The 18316-nt window shown below is 34.6% G+C and overlaps 1 protein-coding gene and 1 long non-coding RNA gene across 3 annotated transcripts in view; one reads left to right on the forward strand and one right to left on the reverse strand.

Moving 5' to 3' along the window:
- LOC129392252 (uncharacterized) overlaps positions 1–5263 on the forward strand; it is a 377286-nt gene extending 372023 nt beyond the window's left edge. Inside the window, exon 8 of the long non-coding RNA XR_008617848.1 lies at positions 5043–5263. This is a non-coding gene — a long non-coding RNA (uncharacterized lncRNA). The remainder of the gene's footprint in view (positions 1–5042) is intronic.
- The window catches only part of ROBO2 (roundabout guidance receptor 2), a 551426-nt gene that overhangs the window by 85667 nt on the left and 447443 nt on the right, over positions 1–18316 (reverse strand). For both annotated transcript variants that reach the window (XM_055086130.1, XM_024120135.2), the window contains exons 7-9: positions 12989–13113; positions 8303–8474; positions 3551–3756 (exon numbers count right to left, since the gene is read on the reverse strand). In XM_055086130.1, coding sequence (XP_054942105.1) covers positions 3551–3756; positions 8303–8474; positions 12989–13113 — 503 coding nt within the window. The remainder of the gene's footprint in view (positions 1–3550; positions 3757–8302; positions 8475–12988; positions 13114–18316) is intronic.

An 18316-nucleotide genomic window follows, 5' to 3' on the forward strand; every position in this document is an offset into this window, starting at 1 on the left:
GATACCCATGGAATCATTGCAATACAGAGCTGAAAGGGTCATAGAAATCATCTAATCCATAACACTTTTTAAAGCATACTAAAAACTGTCTTTCACTGATTACATAAAATGTTTTAGTTATTCATTGAAGAGCGGCAAAAGACTTTGAGGAATAGTTGACAATATAATCAAGAGTTCCCTTTTGTAAATGTTAAAAGGCAGAAGATTCCGTGATTATACCTTGACAAAAACGTCAAGATCGGTAATATGTAAATCAAAAATCCTCCCTGTGGTTGAACCCCATGGGCTTAAATTGCAAACAACATTCGTTCACGTTAGTTTAGGGGTGAAGAAAAAGTGAGACTGGGAAGAGAAACTGATGACCAAACAGAATAAGGCAAAGCGGAAGATGTAGAATTAAAATTCCACGATGAGCGTGAGTCTAACTGTTGATAAAATATGGGAGTTCATGGAATATAATATCTGTTGGGTTCCAAATGTAAGTGTATTGATGACTCAACCTTCCACAACTGATTCTCGGGTAAATCATTAGTGCCTGGATGTTACTGCGGTTCCACAATTTTAATTGATTTTAAATGGCATTATGTATTTTAACTTAAGTTTCAAATTACTCTGTCACGTCATTCTTTGCCATATTATCTCTGTACAATTGTCTTCTATTATACCGAGGGATGATGGGGGATAGCCATTGTAGAAAGAGCCATTTTTTCAAATGTGGCTGTGCACGCATTATAGTCATTAGAAATCTTTGCTTTTAAGAAGCATCACTCACAAACTAAATATAATGAGCTGAGGTTGGATTTTAATGGGATGTTCATTTGAATATGGTCTGTGAAAGAGTAAAAAATTTGCATTTTATTATAGCAGTTGAACTAAAATGTAGCACTTGTTATTATGTGCAAATGCTAAAAGAAGAATACTAGGTAATGCTTCTTAACTGTATCTCCTTGTCATTGTGTGGAGATACAAGTCTGACATTAGCTGTGGTAGGTAGGTTTTAATGATTATTGGAATATTCTTCTTCTCAAAAGAAATGGATTCAGCTACCAATTACTGGACCATGAGAACACAGTGTTCATCACACTATTTTTCCCCTCTTGCATTAAGTACTGGAAAAGAAAGTAAGATGTAAAGGAATATGATCTGCAGAAACCCTCTCTTGACTGTATCAGTGAAGTAGTGTAAAACATTTTATTTCTGTTAAAGACAGTCATCTTACAGAAAAAATAACCATGTTTTCATTATGGAGTTTATCAAAAGTGATATGAAAAGCCTAAATATCATTGCTAAAGCTCACTCTTGTATCACCATCATCATCACCATATTCATTTTTATTCCTTTAACTTTAAATAATGTCTTCTCTGGTCATGAGTGCTTCATATCTTTTCCATCCTTCTCTTTTCATCTTTAATCAGTGCTTTGAAAAAGACTAATGTGCTGGCACACTCTCTCACCTACTTTTCTCCTTGTGTAGTTGGCTGCAGACAAGCTGCCAGGAGTATGCGTCTCAGAAAGACTACTCAGAAGCCTGAGAGAGGGGCTCAAACTTTGACATCATCAAGCACCCACCTTGCTTCTTTTAAACACTATTGGGGGTCTTGACTGTTCAAGCACACCCTTTAATTCAGCAGTACAGTGGAAATGCATTAACCTCCATGGCCCAAGAAGTCTGCCTTTAGCTCAAAGTGAGAGGTTAAATTGTTTACTCAAGGAGAGCTGGCATTAATTTTTTTAATAACTCCCATTTTGTCCAAAGAAGGTTTACAATTAATTTACAATAAATAAAAAGACAGGCTAAAAACCTGTATTAATTTATTTTTCTTTAAATTGAATTTGATAGCATTTTGTCTACTTAGAGCAATAATTAATGCCTATCTCAAAATTAAAATAAAAAAATACATTCATTATAGTAACAAATTAAAGATTTGTGTTTGTGTATGCATGTGCACACTACAAAAAAGTCATTCTTTCTTTTTCTTATGTGTCCATATTTTATACATCTGATAAACATGTGATTGTAAATAATTTACATTGTAACAAAAAAATACTTCCCGTTGTGATCATTTGAAAATACACATAATAAAAATATTTTATCTTCCTCCTCAGGCTTCTGAATGGGAAAATTCAACATCTTTTCATTTGTTTTTTAATCACCTTGGTTCCCAATTTATACCCAGATACCAGATGCTACTAATTGTCCTTCCACTGAATCATTTTCAGTCAATTTTTCTTCATGTACTATTACATCAACCACCCTAATTCTGGCCCTCATTCCCAATCTTGTGACTATTCTGACATACTCTTGAGATTTAGCATAGTGCTTGCTACATGGAGGGAAGGCTTTCTATATTTGATTGAATGAATTGGATATGATGATAACATCCTTCTGGTATTCACACCTGGTGTAATCCCTCACCTTGAGTGTGTGGAGGACCTGTTGACTTACTTCTGGCCAATAGAATATGGCATGGAGGTGACAAGATGTCACATTTGTGATTATGTTATATAGGATTGTAATCGTGTCTTGCTAAAAGACTCTCTTCCTTGTTGACTTTGAGGAAACAAGCAATCATATTGGGAATATCCACATGGCAAGGAACCACAGGCAACCTTCAGTCAACAGCAAGCAAGAAGCTGAGGTCACCAGTCTGACAGCCATTAAGAACTGAATGCTGCTAACAACTATGTTGTTTGGAAGCAAACTGATCCCCAGTCAATTTTCAGATGAGACTACAACCCTGAATGTAGCTTTGTGAGACCCTAAGGCAGAAGACCCAGCTAAGTTATGCCCAGACTCCCACAGAAGATATGAGATAATAAACATGTGTTGTTTTGAGCCTAACAACACAAGTGTTGTGAAGTGTTTGCTAATACTGTTACATAGCAGTAGATAGCTAATATAATATTCACAAGTAAACACTTCTTTTGAGCTGCTCCTGAAGCAAGTCTAACTTGGTAAGTTGGCAGGAATGGTCATTTTCTACCATGTCATCTTCTGTTAAAAGGACAGCAATGGCTTGTTCTTGTGCACAGATTTAAATCTAAACTGCATAGCAACTTTACCTAAAATGTAAGATATTTTTACCAACTAGCCAAACCTGGTTCCTATGCAGTCATCAGTCTCATCTCTTTATTATTTTCCACATAACTGTTTGGCTGAGACAATCTACCCACATTTCATTACGAACTTCCCTTGTTCATGAGAGTAAATCAGAAGCATTTCTCATTTTCAATTATTTTACATGTACTATTACTATCATTAACTTTATATGTTTAACCTTTTTAGTTTCATTGATTACATACATATAGGATAGAATGAAGGAATAAAAAGTTTCTAGGCCTGTTATGAACTTATAATTAACTTAAGGACAATGAACTTCCCTCTAATTTCAATTTGTCATTTGTAAAATAAGAAATAACAGGGTCTGTAATAAAATGTATAGCAATTATGCAGGGATGTAAGATTTTAATTTCACAACACAGTTTTTCCCTAGGGAAGTACATACTTCTGTTGAGATGAAGATCCAAATACAAATCCAACATTACTTACCCGTAAATTCTTAATCTGCAAGGTTCCTTGTTCTTGTATAGTTGCTCTTGGATCTCTACCCAGAAAAGTAAATCCCTCCTTTAGCCAGCTAATTACAGGAAGAGGGTCACCAGTAGCTTTACATTTCAGTAATGCTGTACCATCTACTGCTAGTGTTTGGTTGGCTGGGCCTTGTAGAATTATAGGTGGAGGTCTATCTGTCAAAACTAAAGGACAAAGATATTTTTCAGGATATTTTAATTTTATGAAATCTGGTAGTCTTTATATCACCAGTAGTCTTATATCAAAAGTAAGATTAAAGCCCCAAAGTCATACATATTACTTATAATTTTTTCTGTAATATTCTACATCCATTATATATCTATCATCTAAATTACTATACATACACCTGTACATATTTTACTGAAGCCATACTACATTTATAACTTACTCTGAGTTACCTATTATTAAGATGATGATAAGATAAATTCTGACATCTTAGAAAGGCATAATCATATTAAAATTAAAATTAAAATGTTGAGAGCTTATGGTAATCATTTGCAAAATGGCCATTTTATCTCTCATATGCATATTTAAGAAAGCCTGTGGAATATCACATGAGTACAATCAATTTTCACTTTTGCTTTTATTATAAATATATGAGTAATACATAATTTTACCTTCATAGCACCAGTTGCAGGCTTTATTTATATAGACTATAATATTTTGATGATGTTAAATTATTAGACTATAAATAATTTACCTCTAAAATTGTGACATTGGGCTCTAGATTATAGTAATATAATGTGGATGATATAATTTAATTAGTCTATACATTTAAGCAAAAAAATCTAAAGACCATATTTATGACATGACAAAAATAGCATTTTCATGAAAATTTGTGTTTACATATATATCCATTTTTGTGATCATTTGAGTAAATTTTCCATAATTTCATAAACTTAGTTCACTGTGTTTTTTTAATTGAATATTAATTTGTAGCAGTACCATCAGTACCTTTAGAAGTATTACATAATGATTAAGGAAGTGTATCAGAATGTATAGTAATATTTAAATGGGTAATGAAAATATGGAATCAATTGGAGGCAGGCTTTTATCTACAATTCATTAGAAGACCATCTCATAATGAAACTGATATATCCAGGTCCAAGAAAGGATTTCTTAAGAGAAAGTTTTATAAACTTCACATAGGTTTTGGTTAATTATCCAAATATTCTCTTTATTATGTATAATAATATATAATAATAACAAATATAATATTTAAATATATATATATAAGTTCCACAAAAAGAAAAAAATGGTGAATCTGAATTATTGCTAAGCAACTGTGAAGAGTGCTTTTTCTCAAGAAGGTCATCTTGGATTACTATGTACATAATCAAAAAAAGTCATTTTGCTTATTAATGCTCTAATTTCCTTTGTCTACCAGCTTTTATAAATACCTGTTTATATGTTTATATATTTCTCAATCTATATGTATTTTTATTTGTAGAGTTCACAGTTTGGGGGAAAGACATTAAATCAAACAGCCCTTTTAGAAGCTACCATGAGAAAGCCAACTGATCTTGATTTAAAATAGAGGTCTCCTGCATGTCAAGATAGAGTGGACTTCCAATCACGCTAAACCTGTTACATCAAAATATGTATTAAAATGTGTGTATATGTAGAAAACCTTATAAAAACCTAAGGAAAACAAGATTCTCTGTGTATTCTTTGCAAATAAAAATTAGATCCATTTAGTTCACTGCTTTTCTTGATCAAATTCTTCATTTTAGAAGTAAATTAAATAATCTTCAGAGAACGTGAAAGCACAATATTATACCAATTCTGACATATCTGGCAATAATTGTGCAAATATATATTCAAGTTGAACGCTTTGTGGAATTTATTTTCTCTCTGAGTCAAAAATGGAAGGCCAATTCACCAAACATTATGAATAATTTTAAAATTCAGTAAGAAAAATGGGTCTGCATTACCAGAGAAGAAACTATTTATTAAATTTTATATAATGTTACTTCTTTGTTTCAAATTAAATATCTATATAGAATTCAGGTAACTTCTTATAACCTGCTCTTACTGTCATATCCTTGAAATCATTATATATGGGCAAAGGACATACAATTAGTTTCTTTTTTCTCTTTTTTACTGCCCAAATGAGTAGCTCATTGTCTTTTAAATTAATTTGATCAAAAAAGTAACTGAAAAATCTCCTGGCCAGAAAGAACTTTCAGTTTCAAGGATGTTATGGGTGAAAGATGACCACAAGTTTCCATGACACTAAGGTCAGAGGTTAAATGAACATTTAGGGTTTCCAGTGATCTGTGAACAATTCCATGATTTTCTCTAACTATGCACTGTGAATCCTCAATAAACCATTCATATAAGATCATGATGTGACATCTATTGTACATTTCTTCTCTCCAGTCCTTTTAGATTCTATTGGCTCTACTCAGAATTCTCATTACAATTTTCTAATTTTCTAAGAGAAGAAAAGAAATGAAGAACAGTGTTAATGAAATAATAAGAAGGTCTTTTAAAGGGATGTTTTGAAATTCAAGTGTATTAAAGATCTTAGCTCTACCTATAATAAGTAAAATTATCATTCAACAGCACCTATCATCACCATTAACAATCTCATCTCATGTGAACACTTGAGTTAAAAATATTTCCAAGCAAGGAGTCTAAGTACAAAAATGTAACAACAGAAACATCGCTATGGATGTTTTGCTTGTTTTTCTGAACATGACTTATGTTTTCATTCTACATTGGAATTTCATTTGGCTCTAAACTGCCCTGGATCATACCAAGCAAAACGTTCAAAAGGAAAATGATGGCTTGTGTATTATTAAACTGTTAACCAGTCTGAAAAATTCAAAACTATGAATAAAAGCTGAAGTCATCGGCCAATGTGGCAAGTTAATATTTACAGACAGTTATTTATAATAAAGTGTATGTGTGTGTGTGTGTGTGTGTGTGTGTGTGTGTGTGTGTGTGTTTAGGTCTTGAAGTTAGATTTCTTTACTGTCAAAATCAATAACTCTATAACCTCCATTCAATGTTCTTGCAAAAGGATCTTGACTTTGTGATTGCTTACGAAAGTAAAAATCAATGTAGCAATTAATATTCAAGCCACTTGTAACCAAATGTTCAGAGACATCTCAGTCATCAGATTTAAATATCCTTATCACTCTTTTCAGTTTGACCACAGAACCAAGGCTAGAATTACTACTGGTCTGAGAGATTATGTCAACAACAAACATAATTTCTCAAAACAAGTTTTCCTTTTCATTATATCAGGCACAATTTTGAATATCCACCTGTTTCATGAACCACATCAGTCATATCAACTGGCTCTTCTAAATCATCAACTTTGTTTTCTACAAACATGGTTTGACTTCTTCATAACACTTTCTTCATTTAGAAACATTTAAAAGTCTGTCTTTTGTAAAATACCATAAACAGCTATAGTGGAGTTCTTAAGCATTATATTTGGAATCTTTCATAGTAGCATAGAATAAAACTTAGGTTTTGGCCAGAATACCTTATTTTCCAAGTATATGTTTCTAGACATTTTTCCCTAGTAGAAGAAAACATAGGAACTTAGAAAAGATTAATAATTACATTTTATTTCTTTTAAAGAAATATGGGGGTTTGAAGGATAGACGATCTTGTCCATGTAAAGGAAGAATTTCTTGGCACCATTACCCTTGAGCCTGACTTCTTTCAGTTCCATAGCAGTAAATCTCTGCTGCATCAGCAGGTATGGCCATTAACAACTCAATATCCCCTCAGCTAATGTTTGTCTGTTCTATTTATTCCCATTCCTGACATGGCGCTGAATCAGGCAATACCATGGGCAGACATTAAAAAATACTGCCTTTCTATTAATTTTAAATGACCTTTTAATCTACATGTAAATTTGAATTGCATGAAAGCTCAGCAGAGAAAGAAGAGAATCAGAGAGGTCACAGCCCAAAGCTCTTTTATTGCAGAACCCAGAGTGGGAGGGTGCAGGTGTGGGGAGAATCAGAAACCCCACAAATCTAAGAGGGCAAGAGAGATTTTTAAAATTTAAGGTATCAAAGAATATGGCTTAAATTAATGCTCAGAGGTTCACAAATATCTAAAACTCCCTACGTGTCAATTGTGACAAAAAAGCTCTTGGGAAAAAGAAATCAGCCATGAAGAGCGCTGCATGGTCTTCAACTTTCACCTGAATCAGGTGCTTCAGTTAAGATTTGTAGTGCATACATACAAATAAAAAAATAGTTTTAGCATCCATTTGTAGTTTGGAAGGTATTTAATTAATTTAACTTAGTGAATGTCTAATTAACACATCATAGGATGTCATAATGTGATTGGCTAAGTGAAAAGTCATCTCTGTTTCCACTGATAATAAAGATTATATCTCTCTCTCCTCTAGTAAAATAAGATTATTACTATCCATTAGAAGCAATCATATCAGCACAAGACTGAATAAAAATATACAGCTAACATTCCTATTTCTATTTCACTAAAATAACGCACCACTATATTTTTAAGATAAAATAGATTGTGTTTGATGTTCTTCTTTGGGAAAGTAAATGGTATTAAATCAGGGAGAATTAGAAACTCTTAAGAATGTTATTTTACCTAGATTCAAACTTAGAAGATAAGCATTAATTTTAAGGATTTAACTAACAGGTCAGAGAATTTCATAGTTTTGAAATAAAAATCATTATTTTCGGAAAACAAATTCTAATAATATCACACCATCAGTAACTTCCAGCTGAGCTTTTGCTAAAATGCTTCCTGCCACGGTTAGGGCCTGGCAGATGTAGTAACCCGCGTCCGAGCGCTGAGTGTCGGTAATTGTAAGGTCCCCGGCTGGTGACACAGAACATCTGCTGTTGGCCTGTTGGGGTTGATTTGGGAAAAGCAGGTTCTGTGGAAACAAACACAATATTACTAAGATTCTCTTCTCAATCAGAAGGAAAATTATATTAACAACAGCTACTGCAGTTAGAGAAATGTGGCTGGAAAAAGAAAACACAAAGATTTAAAAATACGGTACTGAAAGGGTTAAAGGCCGCACAGTGAGTCTCACTGGGAAACTTTTTTCCCATCATGGGAAAATGATGTACTCTAAGAAGCGAGCATGCTCTGGCTGAAGGAACAATCATCTAGGTCTGGATCGTGACCTTTTACTCTCTGCCTGACTTTCTGTGAGTTACTGAACAGTTTTGAAACGCGGTTTCCTCATCTGTAAAATGGACATAATAATGCTCATCTGACTCACTCAACTGATAAGACATCGTGAGTATCTGGAATGTAACATCAATTGTGTATGTGTTTTATAAACCGCAGACCACTAGAGACCGCAAAAATATTTTCTGCTGACCCTTTTGAATATTTGACTAAGTAACTCAATTTCTCCTAAAGGTATTCAAAAGTCTGTGACTGAGACTGACACAGAGAGACAGCTGAGTCTCCTCCTGCTATAAGATTTCTGCAGGTTGTAACAGCTTTGAAAGGAGCTAGGTATAAAGGCTACCGTCTGAGCAAGATTAACCAAATCACTGAAAATAAAAAGAAGATGCGGGATGTTTCTGAAGGATGCGTGTGATGGTAAAGAATTTCATAATATTACCCTTTCAAAAAATAAAAGGTTCTTTAGTTTCCTATATAACTCATATTAAATACAAGCAGCCAAATCACGAAATTGTGAACGTTCTTATAGGAGAGCAGTAATGTTAACCTGGATGACCTATGTTGCTTTACTGTTGTTCAATTTAAAAAAATTTGGATATAATAAATTATATTGAGATATGCTTCCAAGTTGGATTATAAATAAGGACATATCAATTTTTATGTTGTATTTACTTACAAAAAAGAACATTATAATCCTCTGGGATCTGTTTCTCGACAGAGTAATTAATTTTCCAGGTTTGTAATTAAACAGTTTCAATATGTTACAATCAGGAGGTAATAACATTCAATTAAAGGCATAAGACACATTTTCCCCTTAAAATGTTTCTACCCTTGAAGTAATACCAATGAAAGAGGATAAAATAGGGTATTAACACTTTTCAATTACGCTAAATGACTTTAATCCTGCGCATGAGGTCCTACTTTAATTAGGAGCTCTTCTCTTTATTGCAACGTGATGGATATCCACTTTATTAGATTCGAGTGTGACACTGTAAGCCCACTTTACATAAACATACTACGTTATTAAACCTTTTCTAAAAGAGGTGATGTTTGCTAGCATGTCAGGAATATAATTTCAAAATGCTATTGCCTTCCTATAAAATTTGTATTACTATATAAGGCTAGACTTTTTCATACATAATGAAGCATAATTTGAGAACAAGCTAATTCTCCTGTGGAATCCAAATATATTACTGAAATAAACCATCTGAAAGAGAAGGGTCTACATTTTAAAGGCACTTGGAAATGATACAATAACTCAAAGTGTGCACTTTCCTACAATTAGCTATTAGAATACTAATTTACATAGCACTAATACATCAGATGGGCTTAATTCTCTCCGGGATCTCTTCCTCTGCAATGTGTTATCAGTCCACCTTCTAAATGATTCGATGACACGGAAAATGGCATATGATTGAGGTTAACCCATCATCTTTATTCCTTGTTTGTAGGACACAGGCAAAAGAAAACGGATGACAAGCAAAACCCAGGAATTCTACAGAGCTCTTCTTGCCTTGAAGTGCCTGGGTATCCTATTAGTGCTAATTGGCATTATCAGCACATATTGAGGAATATGGACCATTAAGTCCAGGCTCTTAACTCTCTATGCTGATGGATAGTCATAGATCACTGTAAAAATTGGATACTGCAGACAGTAAGACCAATTTATTTTTCCTAATGTCCCAATTCATGATTTGAAAATTTACAATTTGCTCAAGCATTTCTCTTTTGTTCTCATTCACAATCTCCTTTCTCTCTCCCCTTTTCCTCTCTCCCCCGACCCCTCTGTCTAATGTGAGGGAGATAGGTGAAATAAAGAAAATGAGGCCTAAGATTATAATCCAATCAAATCACCTAACTCAAAAATTTTTCCCAGAGATTAATATCTCTGGAATTATATGCCACTTTGTCAAATAACAGAAAAAGAAATGCTTTAACGCTATTTGATCATTACTTGTTTAAAAAACATTAAACCACAATGTAGTATATTTAAATATCATGCTCATTGGGCCACAAAACCAATACACATTTCATGCAATAGCATGTATAAAGCTGAAGCTATGTTAGGGCATGTGATTTGCACATGAAATAGCTGTCTCTACATGATAACAAGTTATAATGAGATTTAACTCACTACATGGATTTAAAGTGTAAATCTGCCAAAATCAAATTGCTTTATATCATTATATTTGTATCATTTATAAATAAATAATATATTCACATAAATATATTTACTATCAGTGGCTTGAGAAAGTAACTTCTGTGGACCCCGTACCTCCTCGAATGGGTGGAGGGAAGGAGCTACAGGCTAAGCGTGAGAATCTTGACAGGCTACCAGGGCTCTCCAGGTTCATCCCCTCCTGCCTTCTCAGGCACCATGTGGGTCTGGGGACAGAGGTGACCAGAGTGGTGCTGAGCTTCTGTGCGTGGACAGAAGGCTACCTCTGGCCCTAGCAGCCTGGCCTGAGTAGAAGCGTGAACTTGCCACTTCAGCCAGGAACAAGGCAAGGCAGATGCATTCTGCGTCTTCCCCATTTCTAACCTTCAAAATGTGTAAAGCATTTTTACATATAAACTAATTTAATCACATAAACGTCATCACTCATGTGAAGTAAAATATATTATCCTCACATTTTAGATTAAGAAAAATGAGCTTCAGTAAATTTAAACAGTGCTACAAAGATTGTAAAAGTTATACGGAGGGAAAATGGTTTTAGAATTCTTTCCTTTTTCAGGGTACGTGTGTGTGTGTGTGTTCAAGTGTGTTATAACTATACCATGTTGCTTTACACTCACTTTAGAGTTTGGGATGTTTTCATCTGAAAGCAATTTTTAAATGAAGAATCAAGGAAGTCTATGAGTAGAAAGCTATTGTATAGTTACTAACTGATAAAAAAGATGGCAATTAAGTCCTGGAACAATCCTGATGTGGGATAAGGCAGTGGCCAGAAGTTTACCTTATCCTTCTCATCACTGTATTTACATCCCACAAATCATGGGGGAAGTGAATCCAACAAAGAGCATTGAGGAAAGGAAGAAAGATAATTTGCCTGTCCATACTGAGATGTTAAAACTGCTAGCTTGGGGTGGTACAGAACTGTATAGGAATTCACAACAATGCAAAATGATGGCTGAGGGAAACTTCCTGATGTCTCTCTCTACCCAGATAATCATACACGAGTTTTGATCAACAGGTTCTCTTAACTTAGTCTAAAGCATTTTCTGTCTCTGGCAAAGTTTTTAGATTGCCTGAGACTTTAAATCATGGTTTCCATGTTTGCCCAGGAAATTCTTCCAGAACTTGCACTAACACCAGAGGGTGCTGAGGAGGAACACCAGTAGGTCTCTTCCTGCGAACTATATGCCTCCCTTCGGAATGCTTCTGGAGAGACTAGAATGAAAATATCTCTAGGTCCCTCAGCGATGCACAGATAAGTCTTTAGACGAAGAACTCAATTTCTGATCTGGTTTAGGCTGGAAGTTCCACTCATTGCCTCAGAACCAAGAGGCCTGTGCTTGTCCAAGTTTGGACCAACTTCTAAAAGAGAAAACTGCTGTATTCAATTCGCTTTTAGCAGACTCTGAGAGATCATGCTGCCCAGAGAGGGCCCCGAGAGGACAAACCAGGGCACAGCAAAGACCAAAGAAGTGTTGCTTTTTTTCTGGTATTTAATGTATTATTTCCTGTCTAACCCCACTATGAGGGAATCCAGAAGGGATGATGGAAGAAAATATTTCTCCTACTCTTAAATGGAAGCCTTCTTAAATTAACGGTAAAGAAAAGGTATTTATACTATGTATCTATGAAACGGGGTTGAAACTAGTTTCTAGGCTGATTAATAATGGAAATATTTTTGACTGTTTTACATTTGCCCAGGATGTCCTAAGTGCTTTATATATACCAACTCACTTACTTATCCCAATGTAGCTCAATGCAAGAAAGCAAACTTACCTTCCTTTCTGTTAGGAGATTTTAAACAGCTACAGGTTAGACTTTTTCAGATAATTTGGTTACACTGCCTTGTATCTATTTGACGTAAGATAAAAATATTACAGAATTAACACTAGAAAAAAAAGTACGTTATATTAAAGCATCTGACTCCCGCTAATTTTAGAATTAATTGGTCTCTTTTTCAGAAATAAAATAAATTCAACATTGATAACAAGAAAGGAAAGACAAACTTTGAGGATCACTAGAGACAGGGGGAGTTCAGAGATTTCAGAAAAGCAGTCAAGGCTTACACTCACCTGGCTGCCTTCTTTTTGCCAAAAAACTGCTGGCTGTGGGTTTCCTTTAGTTTCACAGGGAAATGTCACTGTACGACCTTGAGTAACAATCTGATCTCTTGGCCTAACCACAAACTGTGGAGGAGCTATAATTGAAAAGGAAAGAAAGTGTGTCAATATAAACTGTTGACAAAGAAAAATATATCAAAGAGAAAATCTGATACTAGGTGGATTGCTCAGTGCCAGACACAGGCTACAGTTTCTGATTTATTTTTAAGTATTTCTCAAAACACAATGGGGAAAGAAAAAAGAGCACTCTATCAAATGTGAGGAAAGAAGTAAATGTATTTGTAGACACATTTTCAATGTACACTGTAAATCCTGCAGCCCCTATACTTGCATAGGAAAATAGATTTTTAATGATATTCTAAAGTTTTTAAGAAAAAACATGGTTTCCCAATATGGTTTTGTGTTTTGAATGAAGAGAGAAAAAGAAGCATTGCATTACTCAAATATCTCCTTCCTGTGAAATCAATCTACTAACAAACATTAATTGTTCTTGTAGTATTTGCAAGACACTGTACTGGGCACACGGATACCAGAAGGAATAAAATATGATACCTATTCTCAAAGTGCCAATATTCTAGAGCTGAGGAACTGAAGTGTTGAAAATATCAAAGAATTGAAGAGATGGGAATTACGTACAAAGATAACTAACAATATCAAGAAACATATGAAAGTGGTTGATTCTATTTAGTTCATTTCATTTAGATCAATAAGCGTCTGGCAATTAGTATGTTCCCCTACAGGGTACGAAAGATACACAGATAAAATCATCTACCCTGCAGCCATGAAGGTACTCATCGTCTAAGAGAAAATACAGAACATGATCATGATGACAACAACAACAGCAAAATTAAAACAACAATTCTCTAAGGCTGTGGTAAGTTCAATGATAGAGGTGCTCTCAGAGCACAGAGGAGAAGCACTTAAATTATAGTACACATCATATGTGTGACAGGACTTCAGGAGAGAGGGATCCCTTTGTGCTAAGGTAGCTGTGAAAGGCTTTACGCAGGAGGCGGACATCATGGAGACTTGGAGGAAGGGGTGGCATTTAGAGAAGTGGAGAAATGAACATATTCCAAGCAAGGAGCTAACTGAGCAAAGTGTAAGAAGCAAGAACACATCTAGCATACAGTGTGTAATCCCAAAGGAATGGCAAGTCCCCATTGTATAAACAGCATTGGCTACAAAAGATAGATTTGTATCCTGTCTAGGAATGGCCTGAGAAGACAAACTGAGGATTTTATTCCGACTCTTTCTAAGCTGAGGAGTGATAAATGTAAAGCAAACATTTTGGAAGCTTTAACCCTCTAATGAATGTAGTATATAGATTGTGAGCGAGACAGATCAGTGAATAAAGTAGGGAGTCTGACTGGAAGGCCAGTAAAATGGTGTAGGCAAAAATAATGAGACCTAGGAACAAGGAACTCCAGTAGAAAATAAAGGGATGGGGTACGAATGGTAAGGAAGTTCAGATTTAAATTTGGGGCTAATTATAAAGAGAAAGAAGAAAGTGAAAAACAGTAGACTGTGTAACTGGACGTTTTCACAAGGACATTTTCTTCATACTAAAATCCACTCCTCTTGAAGAGAAAACAGCATGTTTATTCTATGACTTTTCTAATCATCTGTTTCCAGTGTAATTCCTGGCTTATACTAGAAAACTTAAGACCAAGAAAAAAACTTTAAAATGAACTCGAAGTTTTAGAACCCAGTGTACATGGCCACAGTCCTAAAATTTGAACGCTGAAGAATTTTAACAGCAAGCACCATTTGGTAAAGTCCTTTACCCAGAATTCTTTCAGTCCTTTAGGAGTACATAACTGCAGGTCCAAGAACGGAGTTAATGTAGGGTATCCTCAAACATGCAACCAGTTACTCATCCTTACAAGAATGCTAGCATAGAAACAGCAGCAGCATTTTTTCAAAAATCTCAAGAGATTTGTAGTGGCTTATTTTTTGGTGTCCTATTATACTGCCTCCTAATTCAACACATTCAACACACACCTCAGAGACAGAAGGAATAAATCTACTAAGTGAAATTTTCTTCTACAGCTATAGATAATAGAAGACTCAGTTTAAAAGGATGAAGAACCCAGATTTATGGATCTATTTGAACAGGACGTGGTTTATATTACCCTGTATTTTTAGGAGATTACTTGCTTCTTATGATATTCTTGTTATTTCTACACAATTCCACTGAATCAGCAGATACATTGATTTTTGTTCCATTTATCCTAATACAAATGATAGTTTAAATCAACTTTACAAAATTACTTTAGGTACGACTCTTAAAACACTGCAGTGTCCATTTTTCAACAGAGATGTGAAACCACCGATAGTTATACCCCAAAATACTTAAGATTGGTCTCTATCATCTGTAATATCTAAGAAAAATTATATACATTAAAAAAATTTAAAGATCAACGTATATTTCTTTACTTCTTAGTAATTCTATGAAAAAAGTTTACTGCCAACATGGACACTAAGTAAGAAGTACTGAGTAACTTAGCTTGTACCTCATTATCAAAAATAAAAACTAAAATAAAAGTCAATATAGTAAAAATCAGTTAACAGTCTTTGATGAAAATCACATGCACAGCTTATTAGTGCATCTGTATTGCTTTGGACCAGAAAGAATTTGAATTGGCTCTCATAACTAGCTAGTAAAGCTAGTTAGTAAAAATTTATAGCCCCATATGAACTATAAATTCTTTCTTTATATAATTTTTAAAATGTAATAACTGAGAATACACGATTAAAATCATCAGACGAAACACCAAATGCAAGCAATGAAAACATATTTTATAGTTTTAAGCATATTATGCTTACTCTGTTTATCTATCGCCTATCTATCTCAGTAAAATTACCATTTGTACTTTAAATATTAAACTATAGACTTCTTAAATTTGATTTTTCAAGCTTTCAAAAACCTTTGGATAGATGAGCGATTTTGTAAAATGCTTTTGGAATCCAGATCCTACAATTTTAACACAGCTGCTAAAACATAACCCCCAAAATAAGGACTGGTGAATAACCACATCTATCGATCCACTTTTTGAAAAAGATATGATTCATCTATTTACTCGTTCAAAAATGTATTGACTGGCTACAAACTATGATACATTCTGCTTGGTACAGGAGATAGAAAACAGAATAAAAAATTGTTCATAGCCTATGGCAGAGACTTGCTATTAAATAAATAAATAAATAAAAATACAGCAGAATATGATTTGTATAATAATAGAAATATGCAGGGGGCATCAGGGGAAAAAGTGTGGAAGTGCACAAACGAGATCAAGTAACTGCTGAGGATAAAAGAGGAAAGATGCCAGGAGATGGCTATGTTTGAATTGTGCTTTGAAGCACAAGTAAGAGTTCACGAGATGGAGAGGACTCAGGTCACCTGGGACGGAGAGAGGCAGACACAGGCAGAGACCTGTGGAAGCAGATGTGTTGGGAGGATATAAATGATTTTAAAAATAAAATCAGGGATGCAGAAGTGACATAGGTAGGGTGAGATAATTTATGCTAAAGGAGCTTAAATTTTGCCCTAGAAAGTATGGAGATCTTTTCACAGATGCTTATGCAAGAAAGATATAATAGGGTTGTGTTCTAGAAAGAATGCTCTTCCTAAAAGACTAAAAGAGAAAAGGCAGATATGAGGCTGAAAAATCTTAGCAAGTTGGGACAGCAAATCCAGTTGAGAATTGCTATATTCATAGTAGCACCTAAACATAATATTTCAAAAGAATTCTTAAAGGACAAAGAAATTCCGCAATATCACAGTGCAATATTTACCACTGATGATATAATCTAAAAGACCAGGATATCAAAGTTTCTTGAGTTTTTACTCAGTAATGAATTTTTAAAGACTAGTAACGAAGTGCTATCAGCATTCGTGTTATTCATGCTATGAAATATCCTTTCATGTGATGTTTATATATAATGTACTTTTATTCCAAGTTATCATAAATACACTGTATTTCTAATGTACCAAATTGCTTCTTGTCACCCGAAATTAAATCACACTGATCTTGCTGAAACTAGAATCACCTTTTCATTTTTAAAATTAAAAAATAAAGATATTAAAGCATTTAACAAAGCAAAAGATTTTAAAAGTATTCAAGTCTCTGAAAATGTACATCTTTTCTTATTGTCATCAGAAGTGGAGCCACCAAAACCAACTGCATCAATCACTTTTACTTCTGTAGACGCTCCTTCTCTGCCCAAGACCTATACTATAATCTTCTGTGAAGGGATATCAGCTGAAGGAATTTATTTTTGAGGTTTTAAAATGAAAAACTGCATCAATAATTCTTCTGATAACACTTCACAGTTTCAGTATTCCTGCCAGGTGGCAGTGAAAATGGTTTGAAAAGACAGTACTTGGCCGATGGCACCAATGGGAAGGAGTAGGCAGAGAGGTGGCATTTTATCAACACAGCACGATAGCACAAAGTGTCCTATACACAAAATGGATTTTCTATGATGGCTCTCATTAAATATGAAAAAACACAACTAGGTCCTCAGGATGACAATCCAAAACACATATTTAAACCCAATGTGAATGAAAGAGTTTGAGTTTAAACTCCAGAAGAATATGCTGGTTATAGAAATGGCAATTCTCGGGCTTCCCTGGTGGTGCAGTGGTTGAGAGCCCGCCTGCCGATGCAGGGGACATGGGTTCATGCCCTGGTCCGGGAAGATCCCACATGTCGTGGAGCGGCTAGGCCCATGAGCCATGGTCGCTGAGCCTGTGTGTCCGGAGCCTGTGCTCCACCACGGGAGAGGCCACAACAGTGGCTCACGTACCGCAAAAAAAATGGCAATTCTCATATATTTTGAAGACAGAAGACTATAAATACATATTTTTTATGTCTTCTCTAAAACCTGAAGCATTAGACAAATCTCTTGTAACTATGATGTAACGACCGACTTGTTTAACCTATTAAATGACAATACTTTATTGCTTCAGCTATAACAAGAAATGAAAAGAACAAAACAGAGTGTCACAATTCAATGTTCAATTACACATGTACTAGTTAAAAACAATAGCTCCTTAAGAAAAGTACATTGTGTGATTTCCAGAGGAGTAGACCCAGATATAAAAAGGTCAATTAAGATTAGAGGTCTGTCTCAATGGTGAAAAACTGAAACCATTTCCTCTAAGATCAGGAACAAGACAAGGTTGCCCACTCATACCACTATTATTCAACATAGTTTTGGAAGTTTTAGCCACAGCAATCAGAGAAGAAAAAGAAATAAAAGGAATCCAAATGG

The sequence above is a fragment of the Physeter macrocephalus genome, chromosome 1 (assembly GCF_002837175.3).
Source record: "Physeter macrocephalus isolate SW-GA chromosome 1, ASM283717v5, whole genome shotgun sequence".
Lineage (NCBI taxonomy): Eukaryota > Metazoa > Chordata > Mammalia > Artiodactyla > Physeteridae > Physeter > Physeter macrocephalus.